At 39.4% G+C, this 25044-nt stretch overlaps 1 protein-coding gene across 1 annotated transcript in view; it reads right to left on the bottom strand.

The window, feature by feature from the left end:
- The window catches only part of GFPT1 (glutamine--fructose-6-phosphate transaminase 1), a gene marked incomplete at both ends in the record, with an annotated part of 66259 nt that extends 45849 nt beyond the window's left edge, over positions 1 to 20410 (bottom strand). The window contains 6 exons of the mRNA XM_079720681.1: positions 1080 to 1187; positions 3632 to 3739; positions 13563 to 13635; positions 15511 to 15647; positions 15691 to 15989; positions 20325 to 20410. Of these exons, the coding sequence (XP_079576807.1) occupies positions 1080 to 1187; positions 3632 to 3739; positions 13563 to 13635; positions 15511 to 15647; positions 15691 to 15989; positions 20325 to 20410 (811 nt within the window). The remainder of the gene's footprint in view (positions 1 to 1079; positions 1188 to 3631; positions 3740 to 13562; positions 13636 to 15510; positions 15648 to 15690; positions 15990 to 20324) is intronic.
- Between the last annotated feature and the right edge of the window lie 4634 nt (positions 20411 to 25044).

Here is a 25044-nt window from a genome sequence, read left to right as displayed (position 1 = left end):
TTTTTTTAAAATGTTTTTTCAATCAATCTACTTCAAAGTTTTGTTTTGTTTTCAAGTTTCCTGTGAAAAAATAAAACGTATAAACATAATGTAATGAACTAAATACCGTAAAGTATACCCTCTTTAATGGAACATGTATCTCTGGCAACTACTTTATGCCAGGGAAGTAAGAAAATCATGAGGGAAAAATATGATACCTGATTGTATCAGACCTACTAAAAGGTGCAACATCCAGACTGATTACACATCCAAACTCAGCGTTTAGTCCAAAGTGAAGACAACCACCAAGTGAAGACACATCAATAAGGGCACCACTGAAAATACCTTTTGTCTTATGAAAGGCCCTTCCTCAGGAATGATGGCTACTTCATCTTAGGATATTAAGCTTGCTCTGAACACAATGTACATAATTAAGTTCCTTCCCTAGTTAATATCATTTTTTGAAACTGAGGGATATTAAAACCAGTACAGATAGTATCAAAACTACTTTTCTGGGGCTTCCCTGGTGGCGCAGTGGTTGAGAGTCCACCTGCCGATGCAGGGGATGCGGGTTCGTGCCCCGGTCTGGGAAGATCCCACATGCCGCGGAGCGGCTGGGCCCGTGAGCCATGGCCGCTGAGCCTGCGCGTCCGGAGCCTGTGCTCCGCAATGGGAGAGGCCGCAACAGTGAGAGGCCCGCATACCGCAAAAAAAAAAAAAAAAAAAAAAAAACAAAAACACTACTTTTCTGGGCTTCCCTGGTGGCGCAGTGGTTGAGAGTCCGCCTGCCGATGCAGGGGACATGGGTTCGTGCCCCGGTCCAGGAAGATCCCACATGCCGTGGAGTGGATAGGCCCGTGAATCATGGCCGCTAGGCCTGTGCATCCGGAGCCTGTGCTCCGCAACGGGAGAGGCCACAAAAGTGAGAGGCCCACGTACCACAAAAAAAAAAAAAAAAAACTACTTTTCTTCCCTCCCTTCAACTTTAAGAATCACTATTCTCAAAATGGGCCCAAAAATATGTGAGGAAAAGTAATTTGGTAGGGAAGGGAGAAGGAAGAAAAGAGGAGGGGGTTCAAAAACCAAACTAAGTACATTACTGTGAACTTCTTCATCCAGCGCCTTAACTTTTCCTTTCTTCTTAATGAGCTGGATTTTGCAGGCATTGGCTTCCCAGTCTTTGTCATTGCCTCCATCAATCCCCACACCTAAATCACCGAAAGGTAGAAAAGCAAGATTTAGAAACTGACTAGTAATCACTGTAAGGCAAAACTTCTAAGGAAAAAAAATTTTTTTTCATCTAATTAGTTCACTTACTTATCAATTCAAAATTTACTGTAAACCTATTATATGTCAACAACCATGGTAGCTGCTAGAGATAAAAATGAAGAAAACTCAGTTCCTGCTCTTAAATTTCTCAATAGTCTATTGGGAAGACAGACAAGGAAAAAAATAATTACAATACAGTGTGGTTTTAATATAATAAAAGTTATGTGGTTATAATAAAAGTACTACAGGTTGCAACTGAAGTACAATGCAGAAACGAAGAAGACGGGCGCTCACTGCAGAAGCAGGGTAAGGAGGGAATGTCAGGGAACACATCTCTCAAGATTCTACTGAAGTCCCTACGTAATTTGAAAAAATTACTCTGAAGGTACTGGAAAAGCACTGAGTAGTTTCAAGCAGAGAAATTACATGGCGAAAAAGTTCAGAAAACTCCCTTTGGAAAGAGTGTAAAGATTGGAGGAGAGAAACAGGAAGAAGAAACCTGCTGTCAGAAGTTACACCTACAGCAAAGCAAAAAATGAGGAAAGCCTGAGCTACACAATGGTCATGAAGAGATGGGTGATACTGAGAAGCAGAACTGACTGCAGGTAACGTGAGAAAGCAGGAGACGTCTGGGACACCTCCCAGGCTCAAAGGACTTGCTGAATGACTGACTGTTGATAAAAGAACACAGAAAGAACAGAGTGCAGAGTGGAGTGAGAAATGGAGCAAATTCAGTTCAATTCTGCACATGCGAAGTCTATAATATTGTGGTTTATCCAGGGAGACATTTCTAGGAGGCAGCTGGAAATACAGGTGTGCAGCACGGGAAATACATCTGGACTGTAAGTCACAACCATACAGGAGGTTGGGACTTCCCTGGTGGTCCAGTGGTTAAGAATCCGCCTTCCAATGCAGGGGACGTGGCTCCAACCCCCGGTCGGGCAACTAAGATCCCACAGCCACGGGGCAAATAAACCCACCCACCGCAACTAGAGAGAAGCCCGCAACAAAGAGCCCATACTCCTCAACGAAGACCCAACGCGGCCAACATAAAAATTAAAAAAAAAAAACAAAAAAAAAACATTCAGGAGGTTGATGAAGTCAGAGCTCACCCACGAAAATACAAAATAAGAAAAGTGGGCCTATGAAAGTATCTTGAAGAACATTAATATAAGTTATAGGTGGAAGAAAAGAAGCCCCCAAAGCAGACAGAAAATAATCAGCGTGTTAGGAGGAGAATGAGAAGATGCGCTGTCAAAGAAGCTGAGGAAAGAGAATTTTAAGAACAAAGGAGTTGAGGAATTGACTTTCCATTAACTGAGGAAGAGTCATGGAAGATAAATGCCCATTACAACCAGGAATGTTGAGTGTACAGAAAAGAGTTAATATGGCAGGCCCAAGACTGCTGTCTTAGAAAGGCCTGCTTGGTAAAGTTGGCCATTGGCTGGCATCTGTGAACTCGGATTTCAGGAGGGTTCCCACCACAGTAACTGATTAAGTATGGCTTACTGCATCTACACTGTTGGTGCAAACAATGTGGCTTATGCTGAATGTCTGCTTCCCTCTAGGAGCCTGGAATTTTGGCACATGTTAGGCAGAGGGTATCTACATGACCAGCCCCCAGTGACAGTCTTAGGCATTGAGTTACTAATGAGCTTCCCTGGTATACAACATTTCACACATTTTGTCCAACTCACTGGGGGAATTAAGCATATCCTGCATGACTCCACAGGGAGAGAATCCTGAAGCTTATGTCTGCTCTCCTCCAGACTTCACCCCATGCACCTTTTCCTTTTGCTGATTTTGCTTTGTATTCTTTTGTTGTAATAAATCAGAGCCATGAGTACAACTATATGCTGAGTCCTCCTAGGGAATCACTGAAACTGGGGATGGTCTTGGGGACCCCTGATACAGTTAAGGGAAGAAGCTGGAGTAGAACATAAAGTTGACAAAAAGTTATTTTTATCTGCTTTGTTGTTTATCTAAGATAGAAGAATCTTGGGCAAGTTCACATGCCAAAAGCATGGAATCCACGGAGAAAAAGAAATTAAAAGTTACAGGAAAGAAAAAAAAATGTACAGAGTAAGGCCTTAAGAACTCTGTTTTATAATGAAAATGCCCCATGTGATTTGTTTTTATAGTAACATTCTTAGCAAAAGAAGATACCAGTAAGAAGCAATATTCTACATAAATGCTAATGCTGCTGAAATTGCATGAACAAACCCTTTAAACATGATAAAAACCAAAAATTCTTCAGATTTTAGATTTACCAGAAACAACAAAATGAACATTATAAAGAATCAGTAACCTAAAACAAACAAAAAACCCTTTCTATTTATTCAAGAATCATGCAACACCCATAATATTTTTTTAAAGGAAATACCAGCAGAATCATATCCTCTGTACTCCAGTCTCTGAAGGCCTTTGATTAGGGTCTCCAAAATTTCTCGTCTCGTGCGAGGAACATGGTAGTTTAAGTAAGCAAATATACCTGCAAATAAACAAATATTTAATAGAAAATTCTAACTAGAGAATCAACTATAACTATGGCATAACTATGACAAAAATCTTAATTTTCATAATAATGTCTAAGGTGTGCAAAAATGTGAAGCTACGGTCCATCTTTAAAAAAGAAAGAATCTTCACTTCAAATTATTCAAAGGCAGTGAAACTTCTTCAAAGCGGAATTTCTTGTAAGTATAAAAGACTGAAGCAAATAAGTCAAAATAAATGTTTAGTTTTTTCAAAGCCGTTTATAAGACTGTTCACTTACCTTCCATCACTGACATTTTAACAACTAAAATTTAATGCTTCAAAACTAACCAACAAATTTGGGGTTTATGGCCTATATACTGAGCATTATTTTTTAAGGAAAACATTTTCTGAACTAAGTATTTTAAGCAATATATGGACCCTCCAAAACTATACAGATGAAATAATTTTTCTTACTTTCAACGACCATGATATCAATATATATTAGGAATAAATAACTTATAAATAGCAATGATGTGAAGAATACTCACAATCTAAATAATTTAATCATAGAGAAAAACAGGCTAAAATATATATATAATCATCGTAGGACAAATGGTTTCTCACTTGTTCACCAGATTAGTAAGGGACAAAATAACCATGATACATGTTAAGAACTCTTGAGAATTCATAGAAAAGGAGCAATCATTTGGAAAAGCAAAACTATAAATAAAGGGACTTGCACAACAAGAACTGATCCAGAAGAGCAAAGAGGCAGTAGAACCCAGGTAAAGGAAATCCACATTTCAGGAATAGCAGCAAGGACATTGTCTGAGGTCTTCCATGATTGTGCTTTGGCCAGGGTGGATATAGCTAAAATGTATAAAAACTGAAAATCAAAATATAAAGAAATATAAACTCAAGTTGCTTATTTATGAAAGAACTTTCTTTTTTCTTAACTATCTTACACTATAATGCCACTGATTCTTCAGGGGATTAATTCTGTGGGGCAGAACTCTGCAATGACCAGTTTGCATTTCATTTGAAAAGGTATCTTTATCTCTATAAAGAGTTTGGTCTTATCAAAGCATTTCAGCATACAAAAATATCACATAGCTAATATTTGACAAAAAGGCCACCATAACGTGTATGCTGATCACCATGATGAGTACAGAGCAATTTTCTCAGTCATGCCTTTCAAACAAAAAGGAAATCACATTTTAAAACTAAAATCCAAAACAACCTGAAACAACAGTTTGAACTTTCCCGAAAAAGGTAGTACAAGGCCAGACTTACAGAAATCCTATATTCATTCATATTTTTAAAAATTATAATTGTAAAGATCTATTAAGTTATCATGCACTGTACAAGCATCTCACTTTCACTGCACCACAACACTGCATGAGGTCTGGGGGTTTTGTTGTTATTGTTGGTCCTTAATAAAGTATCTGTAATATGAAAAAACTAAACCAATAACCCAATTGTAAATCAAACTTTTATGTGTTCTACCCTTTTCCCCTCATGGGTCGCTGACCTTTGATAAAGATTAAATGCACACAGAAAACTGTCAGCCCCAAATAAGTATTCTATTAGCTCATTAATGGACAATACACAGAATATAAATATTTTCCCAAAATAAAACTTTAAATGCACTAAAAGAGGAACTTCCCTGGCGGTCCAGTGGTTAAGACTCTGCGCTTCCACTGCAGGGGGCATGGGTTCAATCCCTGGTCAGGGAACTAAGATCCCGTATGCCACGCGACGTGGCCAAAAAGAAAAAAGGAAAAAACAATGTGCTAAAAGAACACTGATTCTCAACTAGTCTACTCTCCATCACTGTGATTAGCATCAGCTAAATAATCTGCTAAAGGAGGATACAATCTAATTCATCTGAAAATCATTAACTACTACAACATATTACATTGTCAAAAATTCTTTGCAGGCTGAGGGCTCTGGAAAGCCTTGAAGACGAAGTCCAAATCCCAATAATGCAGCACATCCAGAAAAATTCACTACTAAATCATTTGTCCCTTTTTTTTTAAGAAATGTAATTCTTTTTGAGATTTTTTTTAATTGAAGTAATACTGGCTTGAACATTATGTTTCATGTATATAACATTATATTTCTATATACCCCACATACTCTGTTCTCTGTTTCTACATTCTTGTTTTTTTTTTGGTTTGGTTTGTTCATTTAAAGAAATGTAATTCTGGAATTCCCTGGTGATCCAGTGGTTAGGACTCTGTGCTTTCACCGCCAAGGGCGCAGGTTCAATCCCTGGTTGAGGAACTAAGATCCCACAAGCCTCGCGTCGCAGCCAAATAAAAAAAAGAAAAAGTAATTCTGATGGTAAAAAGTAATACATTCAGAGAATTAAAGATTAAATATAATAATCAAATACCAATTTTTAAAAGCAATTTAAATGCTAATGACAAAAAACAACTGTTTTTAAGACAAGTTATACACTCAACACATTTTTACAAGAAAATTCAGAGTGATGCAATATTAAATTCACTATCTTCAATACATGTAATTCAACAACAGCCTTCAACTTCGATATTATTTCTAACTTCAATCTCCCTGGTTTACATTAGCTTATTGTGTGAATCTTGAGATCCTGAGTACAATTTTATAGGGAAAGAGGTATTCTCTAAACCAGTATCCCTCTCCAAACAAACTTAAATTTTAACTATTTGATAAACTAATAAAATTCACACTAAACATCTGTTAGCTCATAAAAGTTTCTTGTGCTGAAGAAATCCTGCAAATTCTTTAACTCGTGTCCGCGAAGCTTTCCACTATACCACCCGGCCTCAGCTTCCCCTTCTGCGAAATGAATGGGCTTGACTGAGAGATGGTAAAATAAGTTTCACAATAAGTGCCAACAGGTTTTTAATTGGTATTGGCTCTAGAGAGCACCTCTGAAAAGGATTCAGTGACCCTGTCTCTCATACAGGAAGGAAAGCCATGACTGATTAGCAACTTCTATTACACGGGGAGTCACAGCACAAGGGTCAAATATTTCCTCCCTCTGACATCTGAGGACACCTGCAGTCCCCTCCAGCTTGATGTTCTATGGTTTTTGAGGATTCTTCTTTGATTGCTACAGAGATTGCTATATGCTATGCATTTGGTACTTTTTAATACCTCTACAGACTGTACTCCTCTGGGCCTCAATTCTTTGTTCTGGCAGTTACATGATTTGTTCTGTGTACATTGTATTAACAAATTAAAGCTAGAAACCTGGTGGAGGGCCTTAGTATTTTCAGAGTATATCATTCAGAATTAATAAAAGCAAAGTAACATATAAAATATGAGGACATTTTTCTACAAAACATTTTTCTACAAAACATTTTTCTACATTTTCTTATCACACCCAAGATAATGCTCTATTTCATCTAATACAATGTTCATATATTCACATTTTCCCTATTAACAAAAATAAATGTCTTTTACAGCTGATTTGTTTATTCTAGAATATAATAAAGGATCACAGCTCACATTTGATTGTTATGTCTCCTAAGTCTCTTTGAATCCAGAATGGTCTCCCCTAATGCCCTGTTTTCCTCCAAGACACTGACTTACTGATAAGCCAGGAGAAATTTTCTTGTTGAATTTCTCACCTCTGGCTATGCCTAATTGATTCCACATTGTGTGGTCTAACCAGTTCCTCTATTCCTTGTATTTCCCGCAAACTGGAAGAGAAATCTAAAGGCTTGACTGATTTACGTTAAAACTGAGGGAGAAGAATTAGTCACAAGTATGTATGTTTTTTATATTGTCTGGTGACTCTCTATTAGTGATGCTAAGATTCATCACTGCTTTAAGGTAAAGACAAACAGATCACTTAGCCTGTGATACTCTGAAAGCATCCTCACAATACTTTCTAGGACTTCAGATATTGACAGCATTGATTTTAAGACAGTCATATTTTCTTTCTTTGTGGTCCATATATAAATGGTACATCTCCCAATAAGCGGCATCTTAGATTCGATGAAATACCATATATCAATTCCAATTCAAAACCTGCCTTTTCCTTGACAGACGAAGCACTACTGTTACCAATAATCATTACTGTCATTTATTTTGGTTCACTGTTGGAACACAGAAAAGCGGAAGGGGAGGAATTGAGGAAGAAGAAGTAGAAGCAATATTTCTCCTTGCATAACTAGGCAGGAACTAAAAGGAATAAAAGGATGACACATGTAGAGAAATTTTCTAAGATCAAAGTAACAGAGCTGGGAGAAGAAAGTTATCCCTGGTTAGGAAAATGAAAGATAAAGAGGTTGAATCTGTCAGTTTTACAGACCAGCACCTTGAGAGCACAGCTGGCCCACTTGTACAGATTAGTGGGTTATCTGTAATCTTGGGGTAGTTGGGAAAATATAACAGCAAATAATTTGCCAATCAGGCATGCAGGGCATGTTTACAAGGCAGGTATTCATAACTCAAAATGGTGCTTATTAGAGTAGCAATCCCTATTTCAGGTCTTTGATTTGTCTTATCAAACCTCGCAATAAATAGTTCTGTTTAAGGTAACTACAAAAGACTAAAAATCAACTCTCCACCACTCTTCAGTAATTGCTCCAATAACACAAACAATAGTTGTATGGAGCACAGGAGACTTTCTACTCCCAAATCAGCTTGTGCTTCCAAAGTACAAATTTTCTTATTAATGTAATACACTTGGAATAAATATCTCCCTACTGAAGCAAGGACTTGCACCTACAGGCATCACTCTCAGAAAACGGCAACTTAAATTCAATGACATAAAAGCACTTATGAACACCTTGCTTAACAAGATATTCAGACATGACCTAGATCACAGACTTGACACGCCTGGTTAAAAGCAATCTAGCTGTAGGCAAAGACTATTAAACCTTACTGAAATGAAAACTGAATGCAATTTAACTGACCAATCAAATTATTAATTATTAAATTATTAAAGTTATTATTATTATTAAATTATTATTATTAAAGTTCCTATGTCTGGTTGAATTTATGTTCTTACGAATAAAAAATTTTACTTTTTTTGAGGTATAGTTGACTTGCAATATTATATTAGTTTCAAGAAGAAATTTTGCTTTTACATATTTTTTCACTTGACAACTTCACTATTCTGATGAAACCCTAGACACTGGAATTTATCAATATTAAGTGTTCAAATTCCTTCTTTAAATTTTATACCTTCTGAAACAGAATCCATCTACAACGCTACTTAAGTTTCATTTAAAAATTTTTTCTTATAACCCAAGTTACAAATTATCATCGTTAAAGACTCAAATTACACAAATCCTACAGAATGAACTGTGAAAAATCTCCTTTTTCTACCTCCACACAGGAGATAACCACCATGAATCCCACACACACTGTCCCAATCCTTCGGCTATGAATTTTTCTACATATATGAACTCAGACGTACATGGTTTTAGAGGTTTTATTTTTTTTAACACATAAATAGGATAATATATATATTGTTCTGTAGTTTTCTCTCTTAAGATGTTGGAAGTCTTTCTATGTCAGTACAACCCATCTTCCCCAGTCTACGGAATGTTGCATAATAAAAATAGTCCATAATAGATTTCTCATATTTTACCTAGCCATTTACCTATTTACTGAGGTTTTTCTAACTCTTTGTAATTATAAACAATTCTGCAATTAAGGTTATACACACCAACTATACACTTGCCATAAAACATAGTCAATACTATCATTATAGAGGCACATCCTACAGGTAAGATTCCTTTAAAAGAAGAAATATTTGAGATAACATTTCCTACAACCCTAAAAACACAAAGAAAAAGTTATATGGAGTGACACATGAGAAATTTCAATTATTTGTGTGTTTTTTTTAATTGTTCAAAATCTTTTTCCTATTTACAAAATGCTGGTTCAAGTGTCTCCTACTTTGTTGTAAAGACATGGGGCCACTGGAAGGAGCTCTGTAACACTTCTCTCTTGCATATTTAACATCCTGGAACTCAAAGCACTGTTTAAACACTGACATTTCTAATTATACACTCCCTCACAGTCTACCTATATCATCATCTTTCCCAAGAAAAAGCATGCACTTTCTGCTCACACACCTTTAAACATTCCATCTCTCCCACTTCTCTCTGATCAATCACATCAGACCACAATTTTTCTTCATGCTGCCAAGCCAGCCCCTCTGGGCCCATTATACTCTCACCCCTGTGGCCCTGAGCACCCCTATAGTGAAGTCCATCCATTTCAGGTCATCCATTTATCTCAGGTCCACTTTCATGGGGACCCTCCCAACTGCTGACCAATCCTGCTAATTCACTGCTTGTCTAAATTTTACACTTCCCCCAGATATTATTCTAAAGTCTAGAATCTAGACTACTCTCAAACCCCCATTTCTCTCTTCCCTGCCTCTTTCTCATTTTCGGTAGATTCTTCCTTTATAGAATTGAAGCCTTCTTCTTCATCTTAACAGTATAATACCCTATAAGCCTATCCTTCCTTATAGACTGAAAATAGAGAAACATATTCCTCACATATTCCCTGAACCAGCCTCTCCTGCTTGTAACTCTTGGTAAGAGATTCCAATTTTGTAAATATAGAACTTTTTGTTAACATCAAAATATTTTGAGGATCCTACACAATAGAGGGTTGAATTTTTATTATCCAATGATCTAGATCATCTTTTAGTCAATTTAGAGACAATGCTCAGAGTATGAATCAATCAATGAACACCTGGTATTAATTTCACAGCTTACACATCAGGAACTCAACTTTTCAACTCTACCAGGGACCTCAGTTTCACAATACTCTCTCTTTTGTTGGTATACATGGTCTCCTCACCACAAACTCAAATCCTTCTGCCTTCATATATGCAACTTCTCTAACGATTTCTTTACAGCTAAATGCAATTAACTTGTCTCTGCAATATTCAACATGAATGACCTTTTTCTACTCTTGCAGACTGTCCAACGCAATATACCACTTTGGAACTCTTCTGCCTCTAACCACTATTCTTTGGCCTCTTTTCCTGGCACTTTTATTTCTTCTTTCAAACCCACTAGCAGTAGTTCTCAATTTATTTCTGACTCCATTCACTGTTGGGTAGAATGTGCCATCAGTGGTATCTCTCACATTGCACTAGTTCTCTACCAGCTGGCAGCATTCCTCAGCTAAGAGTCCTATCCTATCATCCGGAACATTCTTGGCCTAACCAGTCTCAGAATGTCTATTCATTCCACTTGTAGTCTAGAACATGGCAATGAACAAGGACTGTGTATTATTGCCCACACCTGTTATATGTGTAGTCACTGTTTCCTCCAATCAGACAGCAATTCCCTGAAGGCAATTCCTTTGTTTTAGTCATCTCTCCAAAAGGCAGAGTGCCAAGTACAAAGTGATCATTTCAAATTATCTTCGTTATTTTTTCTTTTATCAATATTTTTTTATTGAAGTATAGTTGACTTACAATGTTGTGTTAATTTCTGTTGTACACAAAGTGATTCTGTTTCATGTATGTATATATCTATAATATGTATATATTAGAGATATAATATCTATATATTATAGATATAATATCTTCTAACACTTTCTAGGTACCTAAAATGTACAGTCAAAAATTCCCAAACCGGGCCTCCCTGGTGGCGCAGTGGTTGGGAGTCCGCCCGCCGACGCAGGGGACACGGGTTCGTGCCCCGGTCCAGGAAGATCCCACATGCAGCGGAGCGGCTGGGCCAGTGAGCCATGGCCGCTGAGCCTGCGGGTTCGGAGCCTGTGCTCCGCAACAGGAGAGGCCACAACAGTGAGAGGCCAGCATACCGCAAAAAAAAAAAAAAAAAAAAAAAAAAAAAAAAAAAAACCCTAAAAATAGAACTACCATACGACCCAGCAATCCCACTACTGGGCATATACCCTGAGAAAACCATAATTCAAAAAGAGTCATGTACCGAAATGTTCACTGCAGCTCTATTTACAATAGCCAGGACATGGAAGCAACCTAAGTGTCCATCAACAGATGAATAGATAAAGAAGATGTGGCACATATATACAATGAAATATTACTCAGCCATAAGAAGAAATGAAATTGAGTTATTTGTAGTGAAGTGGATGGACCTAGAGTCTGTCATACAGAGTGAAGTCAGAAAGAGAAAAACAAATACCGTATGCTAACGGATATATATGGAATCTAAAAAAAACAAAAAAATGGTACTGATGAACCTAGTTGCAGGGCAGGAACAAAGATGTAGACATAGAGAATGGACTTGAGGACACGGGGTGGGAGGGGGAAGCTGGGGCGAAGTGAGAGTAGCATCGACATATATACACTACCAAATGTAAAATAATTAGCTAGTGGGAAGCAGCAGCATAGCAGAGGGAGATCAGCTCGGTGCTTTACGATGACCTAGAGGGGTGGGGTAGGGAGGATGGGAGGGAGGCTCAAGAGGAAGTGGATATGAGGACATGTGTATGCATATGGCTGATTCACTGTGGTGTACAACAGAAACTAACACAGTATTGTGAAGCAATTATACTCCAATAAAGATTGAAAAAAAGAAAAAACAAAACTCTTTCCCACCTTCTACTGCTCATTACCAGGACCTATTAACTTTCCCCTTTCCAGGGAACACAACTGAGGAAATGCTCATTAAGCAATAATTCTTTTCTTTCACAACTACTTTATACCCAGTATGATTTCTAAGAATATGTTAACACTAATAGTTTTATGATTTATCCTAGAAACCAGTCTTAGCATGCCTCAACTAGCCCCAAAGCTATTACACAGTATAATTACAAAAAAAATTTTAAGGATTCATTTCAGGATATTTTTTAATTGCAGCTCTCTTACTGTTTTTAAATATTATCTCATTTACAAAAATATCATTTATATACACCATTGGACCAGAGGGGTATAATCCCACATTTATAAAAAACAGCAAAATCTGTTAAGAGCTGTGTGTAACTTAAGTGAATTGACACTCTCTCACTGAAGCCAAAGGTAAAACAGATTAAAAAGGACAAAGTATTCCAAAGAACCAAGAATAAGAGGAAGACAAAATAAATTTAAAAAATAGATACACTATTTTTCTCTGGAATATTCATAATGCTTACTAGCACATTAAAAGTTCCAAAAACTCCTGCAATTAAAAAAAAAAAAAAGCCAGCTCAACACTGTTCAGTCTGTGGCTTCTCAAATTTATTTGACCATAAAATCTTTTTTCCCCCCTCAGTAAGATATTAACATCCCGATACAACCTGATATCTATAGTAACAGTTTTATCAGTATTTCTGATTGGAAAAAGCTATCAAAAAGAATTGTTAGCCCTCATTCTTCTGCTTCAACATTCTGCAATGTTGCAATCTTTTAGAAAAACTTGAACCAGCAGCAGGTAATCAGAAAGTAAATCTCTAAATTCTCCCATCTAATCTCATTCCCATTCAATTTCTCTGCCTAGAAATTTTATGTCAATAATTAAGATGTGGGAGGAAAATAAGGACAAACCTTTGTCTTCTTAACAGTTAACTTTCAGAATTTACATTAAAGAGGAGAGAAATTCTGGACCCTATTCCTGGAATCATGTAAAACTGGTCCAGGTTAAACGCAGGACCTTAGAAATGCCTCAAATACTAGTTCTTTTTTTTTTTTTTTAACGTCTTTATTGGCGTATAATTGCTTTACAATGGTGTGTTAGTTTCTGCTTTATAACAACGTGAATCAGTTATACATATACATATGTTCCCATAACTAGTTCTTTATTTCTTATTTATCACCTGTCTGTTTCCTCAGCAGCATAACATGGTGGAATGGGGCTGATGACTCTGTGAAAACGCCTAACAACTAATCTCCACCCTAAAAGCCTCACCCTTATCTGAACCTTTTCTAAACCAGATCTGATTTTTTTCTTTTATAGTACTGTACTTTGACTTCTGTTTTTCCTGGAACAAGATAAAGAAATGATCTGCAACCGGAAAGCCAGGTACTTGACTAGGTGCACACCTCATCACTCAGTAACAGTTAATTACCAAACAAGCATACTGGGGACTGCAAATTCATTACCTCACAGCTCCAAACTAAATTATGTCTTTTGCAAAACCACTCTACTACCTAGGCACTGCAAAAGTGTAACTGATTCTAAAGTCAGCTCTACCACTAATAATTTCAGCAAGCTGTTTATAATGGTTTCTGTTTTTGTACGCTTTTTTAAAAATCTACTCTAAATTTAAACTTGCTCATCATTTCAGAAGCTGAAATTAATATAAAGTTAAATACAAGAAAAATAGACACTAATGAGTACAAGCTACTCCTGCTCAGTTCCTCTTGCAAAAGGCTACAAAGAATGTTTCCCAGGTAGCTTCAATTCTATTACAATCATACTTCCCTGGTGGCGCAGTGATTAAGAATCCACCTGCCAATGCAGGGGACACGGGTTCAAGCCCTGGTCCGGGAAGATCCCACATGCCGCGGAGCAACTAAGCCTGTCCGCCACAACTACTAAGCCTGCGCTCTAGAGCCCGGGAGCCACAGCTACTGAGCCCGCGTGCTGCAACTACTGAAGCCCGCGTGCTGCAATTACTGAAGCTCGCGCGCCTAGAGCCTGTGCTCGTCAACAAGAGAAGCCACCGCAATGAGAAGCCTGCGCATTACAACAAAGAGTAGCCCCCGATCTCCGCAACTAGAGAAAGCCCGCGCTCAGCAACAAAGACCCACCACAGCCAAAAATAAATAAATAAATAAATAAATAAATAAATTTTTTTTAAGTGTTCTTTCTTCCAGGGGTAAGGTCAGTTGTAAATTTCAATAAGGAAGGTAAGAATTCAATTCTTTTTACTGACAATAGCCAAGTTAATACGAATTTTAGAGCATATCAGTCATTTCAGATATAATTCTGACAATTATAACTTTAACTCACACTTTTATCTAATTATTAAAACGACTAAGTCTCAAAACATGGACTAAAAGGGCCTAACTTTATGTTTTAACTGTTCTAGGTAAAACATTCATTAAATGTAGACCAATATTTCTCATAAGTAAGTGTTTCAAATGGGTGCACATGCAAATAATAAATGATGTACGATCTCTCTCCACGGTCACTTCCAGGCCCATTCACCAAGGCATTGATTAGCAATGGCTTCTGTTGAGATGGGGGGAGGAAATAACAACATATGAAATGTCATTGTCGTAGCTCTAGCTATAGTTCTATTTTCTGCTGGGCGTGTCCGAAAGAAAGCAACTAAAATTAAATGTTTTTTAAAATGTAAATCCTGGAAGAATGCGAGATAAATTCAAGAGACCTCACCTGATGTTCCACAGGTTGCCTCCCTCACCTGCTGGACTCTTTTGAAGTCACTCCCCTCCACCCCTCAGTTCCCTCAGCCCTCGCTCCTTTTCCAACTCAGTGCTCTTCGCTCCTGGTTCCCTTCTTGGCTCAAAGCCTCCTTCGGCCCCCCCAGATCCCTTCTAGGGCCCGCCCTCCTCTCAGGTGCCCTCCTAGGTCCCCGCTCCAGCTCCCAGAGGCCGGCCCCCGCCCCCAGCAGCCGCAGGCACCGCGGGACACCCCCCGCCCAACACCCAGACTTCGCACCCTCCACACTCCCACTCCCGCCGGCTCCACCTGCCCCAGCGACGCCCGCACCGCACCCCAGCACCGCCCGCAACACGCCCCCCGCCCGCGGCCCCCTTACCGCACATGATGCAGGAGGCACGGCCTGCAGGGCAAGCGGCGAGCGGCTGGCGAGTTCGGGAGAGCACACGAGCCTTTTGGGCGGTCAGCGGGCTTGGGGGCCAGTGGGGCGCCGACACTACTCCCTCACGGATGCAACGGCCGAGGCAACGAAAGCCGTCCCGTCCTCCCGGGCTTGCCAGCAACTGCCGCTGGGCCCCGCCCCCCGGCGCGCACCGCGCCGCCGCCGCCACCGCCCGCAGGTCCCATTGGGCCGCGTCCGCGCCGCTCAAGCGCAGGTCCCGCCTCCCCGCACCGCCCCGCCCCGCACCGCCCCCGAGTCCACGCAGGCGCTGGCCTGCTGGCGGCTGAGACGTGGCACCGGCTCGCGGCCGCATCCGCTTGAGGTTCCTGGAGCGGCCCGACCCACGGGCGCGCACCGGGAGGCACTGCTCTACGGGAGGGAACGAACTCGACGGCTGGCAGGGAACGATGGAGAGATTAGCAAAGAGGATGGAATTGTTACCAAAGCAAATAGCGTTGGGGCACGCGCCTAATGCAGTCCAAGGCCCCAAGCTCCGACGCCCCACCAAGCGGGGAGAGAGGAGGAAGAAGGAAGGATACCTGATCCTAGGGGACAAACAAACAAGTCAGGGTGGAAAGAGGACATAGGTTGTAGAAAAACTGGAAAGAATTGAGTGAGGTGAGGGAAGAGAGGTACCAATCAGGTCTGGCCAGTCTTTCTGGTGACAGCGATTCAGTTCCCGACTTTAGCTCTAAGTCAGATTCTTGGCCTCGAAAGCTCTCTGCTCCCCATTCCCACCCCCATCCATCGCCTCCATAACCCCCCGTTTTTTGCAGAGGGGGAGGGGGTCGAATGTAAGGCTCAACTATCCAACACTAGGCGCTTGGGCTTAAGAAACTCTGCTGGCCCATACTTCTGATGGCCCACGTCTCAGACAGTAAAAATTGCCTGGATTTGACAGCCTTACATTGGACTCATGAACTATTAATCCTATGAATTAATGCACAAGTCCTGCCAAGAGAGACTTAATCAGAGAGAGATGATGTTTCTGAAAATGTATTACCTGAGCATTTGCTTTAAGAAGATTTAAATGCTATTTTTAGTCAAATGTAGATGGTTATTATAACGCTATTAATGGCCCAAGACTAGAATCAAATAAAACTTGCCTGACGTACAGAACATTGCATGGTCTTCTGATCCCAGATGTCTGGTCTTACCTCACACTACTGCTCTCTTCCTACTCCACCTTTCAGCCGTTTACACTCTAACAACCCTGAACAGGTAGTTTCCCAACGGGTCCAACGTTCTCAAATCTTTTGCACATATTGGTTACTCTTTGGGGAATCCCCACCCCATCTCTGCTTAAATGCTACTTCTTGGGGGAAACCCCTTTTGTCTTCCCCCCGAGAGGCTGGAGGACAGCCATTAACCTCTCATTCTTTGAGCTGCCTCCTTTAAAGCAATATGCTTCAATATTTTATGATTTTTTAATATGTTTCCCTACAAAGCTAAGTTCCTTGAGAGTAGAACAAGTCTTTGCATACCCAACACCTGGTATAAACCCTAGCACAAAGTAAGGGATCAAAAATGTTTTTGAAGGAGTGAAAAAAGTCATATGTTCTTAGCAGAATTGACTTTCTATGGCTGGTTATCTGATCAAATGAGCAAAGGACTTTTCAGCTTTTCTTAGAGGGAAAAAGATGCCATTTTAGCATGTGTTTGGAAGAGATGAAAACGCTAATTCAAAAAGATATACACACCCCAATGTTCAAAGCAGCACTATTTACAATAGCCAAAGCATGGAAGCAACCTAAATGTCCGTCGACAGATGCATGGATAAAGATGTGGTATATACATATACAATGGAGTACTACTCAGCCATAAACAAGAATGAAATAAGGCCATTTGCAGCAACATGGATGGTCCTACAGATTATCAAACTAAGTGAAGTCAGACAAAGACAAATATCACGTGATATCACTTATATGTGGAATCTAAAAAAATGATATAAATGACCTTATTTACAACACAGAAATAGACTCACAGACAGAAAACAGCCTAGGGTTACCAAAGGGGAAATGGGGGAGGGATAAATTAGGATTGAGGGATTAACATGTACACACGACTATGTATAAAATAGATAACCAACAAGGACCTACTGTACGGCACAGGGGACTATATTCAATAACTTGTAATGACCTATAATAGAAAAGAATCTGAAAAAGAATATACATATAAAACTGAATATACATATAAAACCGAATCACTTTGCTGTACACCTGAAACTAACACAACATTGTAAATCACCTATACGTCAATAAAAAGTTGTTTGTTTTCCAAAAAAAAAGAGAAAGAAAAAGATGCCCTTTTATAAGTGTCCTGAAAGAAAGGAAAATCTCACATTTAACCAATGAAAGTACTCACCTGAAAACCCTTTAATATTTCAGGCCCTTAAACAGGTTCCTAAATTACCCAGAGCAAAGTTAAAAAACAGTGAACTGTTTGTTCCTACACAACACATTTTTTAATTCAAGAGGCAAAAAAAAGTGTGTGTGTATGTATTAGCCTCAGAACCCTCATCTAAGAGGTTCTGGTAGAACCTTAGTGATATTGCCAAGGAGTGAAGGTATGATTCCAAAGTTTGAACAATACCTTTGTGCATCACCAGCAAACTTGTTGATGGAACAAAGAAAATGTTAGTGGTATCACCAAAGTGCTCATGCTCAAACTATAATAATCTATGAACCCTTACTTTCCTCTTCTGCTTTCTACTCCATCATGACTATCAATTTGTCTTGTCCACCTCCATTCTACAGCTATTTCAGAAGGTGCTTATGCACCAGTTTCAAGGAAGAAACTCTGAAGGTCAATATTTTCCCAGCCCAACCTTGAACAACCTCACCAACCCACTGCAACAAAGAGCCTTTGTAAACATGTGCCAATCAAGACACTGATACGGAAGAACTTTGTCTGACCCCCATCTATACATAGCTTTGCTTTAGCTGGACCTTTGGGGATAAGGGCTGGAGGAGAAGAAAATAAATGTCCTATGAAGGAAAGGAGACATCTGGGTCTAATTCAAACATCCAAGGAAATGGAAAAGATTTTCTCTCCTGAACAAAAGTTCTGAACTAAAAATAATAATAATAATAATGATGGTAACGGGGTGTAATTCATTGTCTTTTTATGGAAGTCCATCTCCCTGTTCATGGGATTAGTCCTGTTGAATATGATGGTTCTCAGCCTTCTCTTTGCCATGCAGCCTGAAGGCCATCAGGGATTTCATTGCCATTGCTAAAGAAACGAAGAACCATAATTGAAATAGCTTTATAAGATTTTTAAATGCCCCCATATTTGTGATTTTTGTTATCCCTTATCTGGATTACAATAATAAGTATTGATAGCAATAAAATTATAAGAATTAAAAAGGCCTCGGTACAAACTTCCAGTTATAAAATAAGTAAGTCCTGGGGAGTAATGTACAGGATGATGACTATAATTAATGATACTGTATTGCATATATGAAAGTTGCTAAGAGAGTAGATCTTAAAAGCTCTCCTCACAAGGGAAAAAATTTTTAACTATGTGTGGTGATGGATGTTAACTAGACTTATTGTGGTGATCATTTTGCAATATATAGATCAATCATGTTGTACACCTGAAACTAATATAATGTTATATGTCAATTATACCTCAACATTTTAAAAGTCCTGTGCATTACAAGAATATGGGAAGCAGGGGCATATATATCCCACTTCTTATGGAGTTATATGGAGAAGTGTACTTCAGTGGACAGAGAAGATGGTAGCAAGTGTCAAAGGAAAAAGAAGTAGGTTGAGCCACGAAGGCCTTTGAGAAGGAAGCAATGAACAGAAGAGAAGGCACCAGTCAGGGCCTCAGAAAGGCCCCTTAAGTAAACCCCTTTGATTCCACCACTACCCCAGTTCAGCCTAGACACTTTCACACCGGAGTGATCTTTCAAAAACACAGATCAGATCCTGTTTCTCCCTGCTTCCAGTTCAGTGGGTATCCTTCACCTGCAGGATTAAGTCCAGACTCCTATGCACACACCCTTGGTAATTCAGATCTCACTCCTGTCGGTTTTATCACCATCGTCTCCCACCACTGTATTCAAGCATTTAACGGTCTAGCTATACTTTAACCTATTGGCAGTTCCCTAAAGAAGAATCCTATCTTAAACTTTGCATCTGTGTATTTGCCCTTTTTAAAAGGAAGCATTAAGAAGGGAATCAAATGTTAAATAGTTAGGGCTCCACTATAGAGGACGAGATAGTCACTCACAAAATAGGATTATAAGGGAACCAGAAAGTTCCCTTGTGCAAAATTACCTCCATTCCTTCCCTATCACATTGCCTAAACTCCACCTGTACATATATATTTAAGGCAGAACACCTCTCCCTCCCCAAGGAGATCTACATTAAGTCATTATCATCTATTACACTTTAGAGTGTAACTATGAGATTATTTTCATTTGGATACCAGGTGTGAAAAAGTCACTGAGGAAATGCAAGCCTTGATGGGGATAAAATAAAGATAATTCTGGAATTAGAAGGAAGGCAGACCTGGACAGATTACCTTGGTTGCTGACACTGGGCAAGAAAGGGACAATATAAGGGCATGTGGAACTAAGTATGGTAATGCCAGAGAAAGGAGGCCAAATTATGGAAGCAGGAATCAGAAATAAGTTGGTGATGAAGGCAAACTTTACCCACTGTGATGGTTGATTTTATGTGTCAATTTGGTTGCACTAGAGTGCCCAGATATTTGGTCAAATATTATATTCTGGATGTTTCTGTGAGGATGCTTTCGGATGAGGTTAACATTTAAATCAGTGGACTCTGAGTAAAGCACAATGAGCTCCATTAGGTGGATGGGCCTCATCTAGTCAACTAAAAGTCTGCATAGAACAAAAGACTGACCTCCCCAGAGCTAGAAGGAATTCCCCAGCCGAACTGCACTTGGACTGCAACGTCAGCTCTTCCCTGTCTCCACCCTGACAGCCCATCCTGCGGATTTTGGACTTGGTAGCTTCCGTGATTGCATGAGCCAATTCCTTAAAATGAATTTCTCTCTCCCTCTCTCTCCCCCCTACTAGTTCTGTTTCTCTAGAAAGCCTGACTCGTACATCCATCGAAGGGTGATCTTATTGACTTCCTCAACGTGAATATATGTATTTATTTTAAATTTCTAGAGGATAGAGCTTTCAATGACAAATAATAGAAAGGTACTCAAACTAGCTGTAGAGGGGGATTTATTGGCTAATGTAATTGGAAAGGACGGAGATACAAACAGCTTCAGATACATCTATATCCAGGCACACAAAAAATGTCAGAACTCTCTTTGATTCTCTCTCTGATCTCATGGACAGGGAAAAGACCCTAAAACAGCTCTGGAATCACATCTTTACAGCTTGCAGTCCAAGGGGATAGAGGCTATTCCTCCATCCTCACTTTTTATATTCTAGGCAAGGATTCTGATGGGTCTAGTGAGTCATACGTCCCACTCTGGTGGCAAAGAAGGTAGGACACGGTGATTGGACAGTTCCACCAGAGCCACATAGAGTCAGGAATAGGTAGAAGTTCTTCAAAGGAAGGGGCTAAAAGAATGAAGGGACACCAAGATAACACTAACAAAAGATGTTCACTCCTCAGGCTTGAAAACAAAGGGTGCTGACTCCAACTAGAATTAATACATTCCCCAATACTCTTGCCTCCAGGGTGGCTCCAAACTTCCCCAGTAGGCAGAACCTGGGGCAGAGTTTTCTACTTCTGCTAGAAAGAAACTCATTCTACTGCCAAGAAATTGTCAACAAATTGGAAACCATGAGATTAACTGGTCCTATCTACTATTTCTATACTGTAGGATGTGATCAGAGCCAAAATAGAGGTGGACCATTCAGGGAGCTGCCTAGAGCTGAAAGATGACTCCAAATGTAAGGAGACAGAAGAATACTGTTTTCTAGAGTTTCTTTCAAAAGTCGATTCTGCAGACTGCAAGCACCCTGTGGAATTATTATTGATAACTCTAATGTGGAGAAGCAGAGTATAAGGCTGGGGTTTCCCAAAGGGATGATGTAAATTCCCACTGGACTGGAGAGCAGCCAGCTTCATATTCCTGCATGAAAAAAAATGTACACATATGCACACAAATGTGTACAAATGTACACATTTGGCCCATGATGGTCTGGAGCAAGTAAAAGATGGTCCACTAGGAAGCAGCACCTATGAAGACAAGGAATGCTTTTCCCTTCCCTGAGGTAGGAATACTCAGGAAAGGTACGAGGGTTCAATTCCCTAATGGCAATGTGCATAGGCTCTGCATCCAGAATGTCAGGGTCCACGTTCCTGGCTTTTCCACTTAATTTCTATGGCAATGGAATATGTACTTCTCTCCGTGCCTCATGGGGACATATTGTCCCCATGGGACAATGGGTAACATATAGTTACCCATCTCATAGGATTAAATGACTTCATAAATATAAGGTGCTGAGAACAGTGTCACATAGTGAATGCTCAATGAAAGTCTATTTTTATATATTTTGCTCCTTATCATTCTGTATAGGGCTTGGTGGGGCTCACGGAAGGCACCCCAAAATATGCCTCAATGTCATATTATTTTTAATTAAAGTTACTTAAGAAATGGCTAATACAAGAGGGACTCTGACCCTCCTGTCTCCCTGAAAGCAGGAAATAAATATTCCATGTGACAGGTGCCCTCCCTGTACTGGGAAGTAGGAAGACATCCTTATCACCAGAGATAGGGAATTCAGGCCAAAAGACTACCTAGACAAACCTTGTTATTTCCTTCCTAACTCACTACCCAAGTCCAAACTGTTTAAATTCCTTACTAATTAGCACCCAAACCTAAATTTCTTTGTTCTGTCAATTCCTCTCAAATTAATTTTGTCTAAAAATATAAAAGCTAACTGCTTTGGCCACTTCTTAGGTACCATTACTATGAGACCTGTGTGTGCAAGAATTAAAATGTGTTTTTCTCCTGTATTATCTTGTGTCAATTTTATTGTTAATCCAGTCACAAGAACTCAAAAGGGGTAGAGGGGGAAACTACCCACTCCTTGACAGGCTTCACCCTCATTTTGTTTAGTAAAAAACCCTCCAGATGCTTTGGCCAATAATCTCAGTTTCAAATACATATTGAAATGTCCCATAGTGTTTTCTTGTTTGTTTTGTTTTTTTAATTTCTGTTAAGACAACCAGTTTTGGGGGGGTTTTTTTAGTTTATTTATTTTGCCTGCGCTGGGTCTTTGTTGCAGCGCATGGGCTTCCCTAGTTGTGGCACGCAGGCTTAGTTGTGTTATGTGGAATCTTATTTCGCTGACCAGGGGTCGAACCCGGGCCCCCTGCATTGGGAGCGTGGAGTCTTAACTACTGGCCCACCAGGGAAGTTCCAACAAGTGTTTTCAAGAATATTTCATGTAAAAACATTTTGCACATTTTGGGGGTTAATTTTTATTTTTGCTTTAGTGAAACACAACTAACAGTGAATGATTACTTTCTTTGGGGCTATGTGGGAGGAAATTAAATATAACTTAAACGTTCAAAATGTAAAACTATTACATGATTAAACTACACCTAAATTAATCTTTGATTGAAAAAGTGGCTCAATTAATTTAAAAATGTGAATTTGTTATCATTTTAAGATTGACATTTGGCACCGTCTGCCACAAATAAAAAAGCAGTAAAATTATTTACCAAGTTCTCCATGATTTACCAGGCTCTTTGTTAGAAAGCAATCAGCTTCAAATGACAGAATACCTGATGTAACAAGAAAAACTTTTATCTCACATGATACTCTGAACACTGGTGGTTCCCAGGCTGGCTCAAAGGTTACTAGTGTCCTCAAAAATCCAGGCCCCCTTTTTTGTTTTCTTTCCTCTTTACCATTCTTAGTGAACTGGTTTTCATGATCACAAGCTGACTGTCAGAACCTTGGACATCAAGTCTTCATATTACAGTATACCAAGCAGGAAGGAAAGGAATGGATAGGAAAAGAGCCTTCTTTACATAAACTTTCTTCTCTCTCAATCAAGGAAGAAAACCTTTCCAGAGCTCACCAACAGACTTTCTCTTACAGCTCACAGGCAGAGTTGGGTCATATGTCCATACCTAGACTAATGACTGGAAAAGAAAAAAGGATTTAAAATGTCTGAGTTAAACTAGTTATAATTTATCCCCTGGGACTGAGTGAGACCTACCTTCCGTGGGCACACTGCAAGCAAATGATAATTGAGAGGGCCTCTCTCAGTAAGAAGCAGGGGTGTAAGTTGAGTAGGCAACCAAGAGTTTCTGCAGCATTCTCCTCACTACCCAATGCCTACCACTACACCAGTTCCAGCTAAGCCCTTCCACCTTACACTCAAGTCCTACTCAGCTTCTTGCAGTTCCCAAATACATTCCACAGCTTCCAGATTCTGATTACACCGTTCTGTATGCCTAGAATGTTCTTCTCCACCTTTCCTCCTTGTTCTTCATGGTTGCTCCCTTTTGTAGAAAATCTTTCCAATAACTTGGCCTCTCTGTTCCGTGATTTCCTCTTCCAGTAACTAAATCCCCCACTCACCTCAGCCACTTATTTCGTGGCCAGACCCAAGACTTGTCATTAACTGCATCTCCTCCACAATCTCAATTTCCTGTAGCTTCAGCAAGTTAATGTGCCTACCTTACACAGTAATTCCCATAGTCTAACCTGAATTCATCTATAATGGCTCAGGAAACAAATTCTCCAACCGCAATGCCTGGTTCTGTGAACCAAAAGAAGAAAAATTAAAACTTCTCTTCCCAGCATTCACAACTGCCGGAGTTCTTTCTGTTTCCATCCCTATTTTAATCTCAGTATTTTTGGGGAACAGAATTCCAAAGATGCAATGTACCTATCTTTCCTTTCCTGATATTGTCTGTGAACTGTTGACTCTGAATTCCTATAGAAAAACAAGAGAGAAGGATAATTTGCTACTTGGGCTACCTGAAAAAGCAGTACACATATGGTAGAAAGATAACTGTCCAAATTTTTGGCATGGTACAGATTATAGATCTCTGAGTCAGGAGAAGCCAGTAGAAGGACCAAGCAGTTTCACATCTTTTTTTTCAGACAGATTTTGTATCATAAGGTAAAGCCTGAGCATACTAAGGCAGTTTTTCTCAATTCAGCCTGCTCTGTCTTGTAATCAATGGAAATTTTGTCTACATTCTAGAACTTGGTTCTTCATCAGTTTTCAGCATTATGATTTTTCTTTTTTTGGTCTTTCAGTGGGAAGTTATGTGATACTACATTGGGGGCTACTAGACAGATACCATTTTAAAACTAAAAATTGTTTAGTGTTTTTTTTTAACAAGGTAAAAATTCAGTAAACATAGTTTCAAACATCTCATAAAAAGCTAAGCCATTTTAGAATATCTTAAAAAGATTCTCCCTATTTTCTTCTGTATTTAAAAAGTAAATAAATTAGATTGGGGGGGATGTATTTTAAACTGCTTCACACATTATGCAGAGAAGGAACCATGAGAAATGAAGAACAAAAATAAAAATATCCCTGGATAAAATCCACGTGTACAGAAGATGATCCAGGATGTTATAAATAACTCATATGAGGTAAAGCAAACATGCAATATTTATATATCA

Source organism: Hyperoodon ampullatus (genome assembly GCF_949752795.1).
Source record: "Hyperoodon ampullatus genome assembly, chromosome: 15".
Classification (NCBI taxonomy): domain Eukaryota; kingdom Metazoa; phylum Chordata; class Mammalia; order Artiodactyla; family Ziphiidae; genus Hyperoodon; species Hyperoodon ampullatus.
Note: the sequence above shows the minus strand (reverse complement) of the source record. Positions and strands in the feature narration are given on the sequence as shown.